This window comes from Piliocolobus tephrosceles, chromosome 12, assembly GCF_002776525.5.
Source record: "Piliocolobus tephrosceles isolate RC106 chromosome 12, ASM277652v3, whole genome shotgun sequence".
NCBI lineage: Eukaryota > Metazoa > Chordata > Mammalia > Primates > Cercopithecidae > Piliocolobus > Piliocolobus tephrosceles.
The window spans coordinates 72,755,480-72,762,824 of record NC_045445.1 but is presented as its reverse complement, the minus strand read 5'-3'; the positions used below and the strand labels follow the sequence as shown (position 1 = coordinate 72,762,824).

General features: G+C 37.3%; 1 protein-coding gene across 1 annotated transcript in view; it reads right to left on the bottom strand.

Annotated features, from left to right (window-relative positions):
* Nucleotides 1-7,345, bottom strand: part of HMGN5 (high mobility group nucleosome binding domain 5) — a 96,804-nt gene that overhangs the window by 7,655 nt on the left and 81,804 nt on the right. Inside the window, exon 2 of the mRNA XM_023202842.2 lies at nt 60-199. Coding sequence (XP_023058610.1) covers nt 60-74 — 15 coding nt within the window. The 5' untranslated portion in view covers nt 75-199. The remainder of the gene's footprint in view (nt 1-59; nt 200-7,345) is intronic.

Here is a 7,345-nt window from a genome sequence, read left to right as displayed (position 1 = left end):
CTATTAGGAAATAGGTAACTCAGCAGCTAATTCCCCGTCTGTCTTTCCATCTCACTTACCTTTCTTTTGGGCATTGTTGTAGCTCTCTATAGGAGATCTTAGTCAGCAGAAAAAAAGCCGAAGGCAGTCACTGCCTGACTGCTCCAAGAGCAAATGAGTTTTCAATGAACTAATTGCAGCACGACCTGTACTCTTCTCTCTAAAAAAAAAAAAAAAAAAAAAAAAATCCCTCGTTATTGGCAACATTAAACACGCCAAGACGCAACCAAACTACGTGAATGGTTAACCGGAGTGGGAGCCACATTGGAGTGACAGGCTCTCACGCCAATAAAGAGAGGCAGCCGGCTTTGAGGGGTGTGGCCCGCGAACTTGCCCGAAGCCCTCGTTCCCTGTCGGCTCTAACCGCTGGTGTAGTGGAGGAGCACGCGAACTTAGCAAGGGCTAAGTGATCAGGAATAAGAACGGCAGGAAAGCCAGAGCTGTCTTGATTAGTTTTTTTTTTTTTTTTTTTTTTTTTTATGTTATGTTATAATGACAGACGAAAGCCACAACAGTTGCTTTCTTCACAGTCTCCAAACCCGCCACCCTTCCCTATTCCTAGCGGGGAAAGTGCTTTTAAGACAAGTTGAGTCTGGGCTCCGGTCTTTCCCTGCCGCCTTCGGCGGGATGGTGTTGAACCGACAGGAACATTCATTCAGAAAGTGCAAAAGAGTGGAGATGTTTCTCTGGTGTGGGAACATCCTCCCAAAGCAGAACTGTGGTTCTGGCAAGGAGAGGGTGCCAAAATGGCGTGTTTTCCGCAGGTGGAGAGTAGCGACAAAACTGGGAGCTATACCGTTATCCCACTTGGAGCGGGTATACGAAGAATTCAGTGGGACTCCGAGGGAAATGTGTAATAGCAGAGGTCTATCCAAAGGAAAAGCCCTGAGAATAGATTTTTAATCTGAAGGTTGCATTTAGTGAAAGGACTCAAGAAGGTGCTATCCACGAAAGTGTTTAGGACTCAGAACCTAAACTAGCATAAGGCGATTGAGGTACTCACCTCAGGCACAAAATTTAAGCTTGTGACAAAAACCCAGGAGACTAGGATGAGGCGAGTGAGGTGAGTCACGCAAGTGTAGGGGAGGATCCTGTCTTTATTTAAATTTTTTTGAAAACTTAAAATCATAGACTTTTTTTTGCAAGAATTTTGATATTTAAAAAGATTGTCTAAAAATATTAAGTATCTTCATTACTGAGTTTCTAGGCGGCCCTTTAAAATTTTTGCCAAAGAGATGTCTCCATAGCGTCACTCTAATCCCAGCCATATTTAGGTGACTTTCGACTGTAAGAGAGGCTTATAGGTGCCTTTCAGTGTCAGTTTCTGAGACCTAAATGTTTCAGGGTTGAGGTGGAGATTGATGAATAAATTACTTTGGAATAAATATGATTAAAATAGAGGATCTAATTCCCCACCGCCCTTTCCCAGAGGCGCCTTGATGTGGTTGTGTATAAAAGTGCTCCCAAACAACAACTCAAATCCTTATCCTGGAGGGTTAATCAAAAAAAGAAAGTTAACCTTTTGAACAGTTACTTTAGGAAGAATTCATTTGTGTTCATGTAGGTTAAAAAATTTGGAATAATCAGTTTAAGAGATAAACACTATATCTGCTACAGAGTGCCAAACCATCCCTTCAAGCAAAAATACAGCCTAACAGAATAACCCATTATAATTATATTTACTATTGTTTTATTATATTATTTTTATTTTGTTACATTTTTATATTATTATTATTATTATTATTATTGCCCATTCTTCCCCAGCACTGATAGTGTGGAATTAAATAGATCAGGTAGAATAAGCCTGCGTGACTGCTGCTCAGTTTCCTTCCCCCAACTTCATACTGCATTCTAATTCAAGTAAGTAAATCAGAAAGACATTTAAATTGCTTCCTTGGTCCACAGTTATTCGGATAATCCCTAGATGTTCCTGATGTCACATTTTGCCCTTATGGTAAAAGTATTCCTCGGTGAACCTAGATATGTTTCAATCATTTAATTCTCCAACAGTTAGAAGATAAGCATAAAAATTGATTTTAATATAAGGATTACTTCATAAGGATAAGGAGAAAAATGAAGGGAATGAAAATTTGTCAGCCGTGGAATGCATCCATTCAACAAATTCTTATTTAGCATTATTTTGTGAGTCGGATTTTGTTTTTGTAGACTAGCTTATGAAAATGCGAAACCCTGTAGCACGCAAAGTTGCATTACATAGCTTCTGTCTTTAAGGAATTTTATAATTTTGTAGGATTGAGCAAACAGATGCATACCTATTTACAAATCAAAGCTGATTGTATTATCTGAATGGTGCAATCTAAATTCAATAATAAAACAGGAGGGAAGGATCTTTTAGGACTAAGGTAATTTGGCAAAGGGTTTGATTGAGGAAGTGGAATTTGGCTTGCCTGTGAACAGTTCGGCAGACTGTTACATTATAGCAAATGCAGAGGCAGGAAAAGTTTGTACTTGTTCAGGGAACATAGTGCCTAGTCCAAGTGGGTTGAAACAAATTATCTTGAGGAGCCTTGGAAGGTAAAGCTTAGAGAATTGAAGAAAAGCAAAATGTGCAGATCAGTGAGCTCTAAAACTCCTCTTAAATTTGTCAGCAATTTTCTTTTTTGGCTGGGTTTTCCTTCTTGAAGGCTAACGTGTTGCAACTGTGATTTATATCTTATTAAACTGAAAAAATAGTCATACATGCAAAAGAACATCTTCTAAGTGTGAAACATCCTTCTGTTTCTTGACCCCAGTCCCCCATCTCCTCATGTTCTTCCTTCTAACCATTAACCAGAGCAGTCCTTTACATTAGTAAACCTGTTCAGGCGCTTTGTCTTTGCAATATTATTACCTCTGACTTCAGCCCCATATATCTTCACCTATCAAATGTTTACTAAACTGTTTAGACCCAATCCAAATATCACCTCTTTGACAAAAGCCTTCTTCACATTTTAGCCCTAAGAAATTCTTCCCTCCTGTTATACTATACAATTTAGATTGTACCACTCATATGACACAAGCAAGCTTGATTTTTCCTTTCTTTCTCAACCACTCCATCAAACTTCTTCAAATTGAGTCAAACTTGTATATACTTATTTCCTTTTGCCCAAATATTTACTCAGCATATCACACTCTACATACGTTCTGTAGAATTTGCTACTTTTACAATATATTTTTCTAAAATTGATAAATTATTGCAGCGTAAAAAGGTTATTTTTGTGTAATTATCAAACTGAGACTTTTTACTGGACTATTCTTTTCTAAAGTTACTTTGGCTTCTCTTTTTATTAATGACTAGGAAAATTGATTGCCAGGATTCCCTTATTTTACCTGGCTATTAAGCATGCCTACTACCGCTCCCAAAATTTACAGAAACTGTAACATGTCTATTTAGTAACCAGTTGACAATGACACAGGAAGATATGAAAATCTACAGATTAAAGACATTAACATTAAAATATTTTGTGACAGAGAATCCAAAAGAAAATATTATGCATTTTAGGAATGCTAGACAGCCAAGATAAAACAGGTCTTCAAATGTTCTGTATATTCATAGTTTAAAATTATATATATATATGATTAATTAAAAGCATTCTAGATACACTACTTTGCATGCAAAGGGGTCTCAAAAATACTGATTGACTAGTAAGAAAAATTTTATTTTCTCTGGTAAAATATCTCTAATTTTGACCTCATGCAACATCATTATTATTCCATTGTATTTTAATAAAATAAAAAATTGGAAAACTATTACTATTGTCAGCAAATAATGCAAGACTTCTAGTATATTATTAAAATACAGTGTTTTAGATATTTTTTGTTGGTATTTTCAGAGGGTAAAATAAATACAAGTCTACAGTGAGCCAAATACATCAATGCACTTATTTCTGAGCCTTGTTTAAGATTGATATGAGAAATTTATTTGGATTGATGATGCCACTTAGCTGAGATTGACTCTGGAAAAACTATAATTCTGGTGACCCAAATCTTCCTATGCCCTATGTTTATTTGCAGCAGACCCAGGACTAATAAAATACTGAATTAAAGAGTGGCCACTGATATGATAGCTAGATTATTTTTCCAGTGGTAAAAATAAATTGAGCGGCTTTCTAGGGGTAGAAGGCATATAATGCATTTTGTGTTTCTATTTGTAAAATTTCTACCGACTTTTAAAGTAACAATTTAAAAGAATGCTATTTTTAGGCTTTCAGACATTCAAGTTTGGAGGATACTGATAGAGATTTTCTAGTTTCAATACCCTTGGAATAAACACAAGTCCAGAGAGCTTAAATGACTTGCCAAAGATCATCTATTAAAATTTAAGCAGTTGGCCTGGTGCAGTGGCTCACGCCTGTAATCCCAGCTCTTTGGGACGCCGAGGCGGCCAGATCACCTGAGGTCAGGAGTTCGAGGTCAACATGGCCAACAGGGTGAAACCCCATCTCTACCAAAAATACAAAAATTAGCCAGGCGTGGTGGTGGATGCCTGTAATCCCAGCTACTCAGGAGACTGAGGCAGAAGAATCACTTGAACCTGGGAGACAGAGGCTGCAATGAGCCGAGACCGCGCCATTGCACTCCAGCCTGGGTGACAGAGCGAGACTCAGTCTCAAAAAATAAGTAAATAAATAAATAAATAACAAATAAAAATAATCAAGCAGTTTTTTTTTCACTTCTTTACTAAAAAATTTATCTATGGTTGTGATATCAGCAATTATACAATTTATACAGAAATGTTAATGACTAAATGACACATTTGGTAAACACGAGTTCTGTTCCATCTCAATGACCTTAAAACTCAAGAAGAAACTCTGTCAACCTACTTCGGATATATCTTTTTACTGATTCATTGGATCCTCACTCATCTATGATCTTAAACTTGTATTCTCTAGTCAGTTTTCTATACCTCAACAAGTAGAAAATTCAGAAGAGAGAAACTACTTTTTACCTTATTCCTTTATTTGCTTTTTGGTCTAAGGTAAATCTAGTGAATGTAGGTTTTTAATCTTGAACATCCAAATGCTTGCCCATGTTTTCTTCTTTCCCTTGCTAGAAGAGAGGTTTTCAGATAAAATTGCAGATGAGATTCATTATCGGTTAAAAGTTATTTGAATCCGGTTTGCCAGTATTTTATTGAGGATTTTTGCATCGATGTTCATCAGGGATATTGGTCTAAAATTCTCTTTTTTTGTTGTGTCTCTGCCAGGCTTTGGTATCAGGATGATGTTGGCCTCATAAAATGAGTTAGGGAGAATTCCCTCTTTTTCTATTGATTGGAATAGTTTCAGAAGGAATGGTACCAGCTCCTCCTTGTACCTCTGGTGGAATTCAGCTGTGAATCCACCTGGTCCTGGGCTTTTTTTGGTGGGTAGGCTATTAATTGTTGCCTCAATTTCAGAGCCTGCTATTGGTCTATTCAGGGATTCAACTTCTTCCTGGTTTAGTCTTGGGAGAGTGTAAGTGTCCAGGAAATTATCCATTTCTTCTAGATTTTCTAGTTGATTTGCGTAGAGGTGTTTATAGTATTCTCTGATGGTAGTTTGTACTTCTGTGGGGTCGGTGGTGATATCCCCTTTATCATTTTTTATTGCATCTATTTGATTCCTCTCTCTTTTCTTCTTTATTAGTCTTGCTAGCGGTCTGTCAATTTTGTTGATCTTTTCAAAAAACCAACTCCTGGATTCATTGATTTTTTGGAGGGTTTTTTGAGTCTCTATCTCCTTCAGTTCTGCTCTGATCTTAGTTATTTCTTGCCTTCTGCTAGCTTTTGAATGTGTTTGCTCTTGCCTCTCTAGTTCTTTTAATTGTGATGTTAGAGTGTCAATTTTAGATCTTTCCTGCTTTCTCTTGTGGGCATTTAGTGCTATAAATTTCCCTCTGCACACTGCTTTAAATGTGTCCCAGCACATCAAAGAGCTTATCCACCATGATCAAGTGGGCGTCATCCCTGGGATGCAAGGCTGGTTCAACATTCGCAAATCAATAAACGTAATCCAGTATATAAACGGAACCAAAGACAAGAACCACATGATTATCTCAATAGATGCAGAAAAGGCTTTTGACAAAATTCAACAGCCCTTCATACTAAAAACGCTCAATAAATTCGGTATTGATGGAACGTACTTCAAAATAATAAGAGCTATTTATGACAAACCCACAGCTAATATCATACTGAATGGGCAAAAACTGGAAAAATTCCCTTTGAAAACTGGCACAAGACAGGGATGCCCTCTCTCACCACTCCTATTCAACATAGTGTTGGAAGTTCTGGCTAGGGCAATCAGGCAAGATAAAGAAATCAAGGGTATTCAGTTAGGAAAAGAAGAAGTCAAATTGTCCCTCTTTGCAGATGACATGATTGTATATTTAGAAAAACCCATCGTCTCAGCCCAAAACCTTCTTAAGCTGATAAGCAACTTCAGCAAAGTCTCAGGATGCAAAATTAATGTGCAAAAATCACAAGCATTCTAATACACCAGTAACAGACAAGCAGAGAGCCAAATCAGGAATGAACTTCCATTCACAATTGCTTCAAAGAGAATAAAATGCCTAGGAATCCAACTTACAAGGGATGTAAAGGACCTCTTCAAGGAGAACTACAAACCACTGCTCAGTGAAATCAAAGAGGACACAAACAAATGGAAGAACATACCATGCTCATGGATAGGAAGAATCAATATCGTGAAAATGGCCATACTGCCCAAGGTAATTTATAGATTCAATGCCATCCCCATCAAGCTGCCAATGAGTTTCTTCACAGAATTGGAAAAAACTGCTTTAAAGTTCATATGGAACCAAAAAAGAGCCTGCATTGTCAAGACAATCCTAAGTCAAAAGGACAAAGCCGGAGGCGTCATGTTACCTGACTTCAAACTATACTACAAGGCTACAGTAACCAAAACAGCATGGTACTGGTACCAAAACAGAGATATAGACCAATGGAACAGAACAGAGTCCTCAGAAATAATAGCACACATCTACAGCCATCTGATCTTTGACAAACCTGAGAGAAACAAGAAATGGGGAAAGGATTCCCTATTTAATAAATGGTGCTGGGAAAATTGGGTAGCCATAAGTAGAAAGCTGAAACTGGATCCTTTCCTTACTCCTTATACGAAGATTAATTCAAGATGGATTAGAGACTTAAATGTTAGACCTATTACAATAAAAACCCTAGAAGAAAATCTAGGTAGTACCATTCAGGACATAGACATGGGCAAGGACTTCATGTCTAAAACACCAAAAGCAATGGCAACAAAAGCCAAAATTGACAAATGGGATCTAATTAAACTAAAGAGCTTCTGCA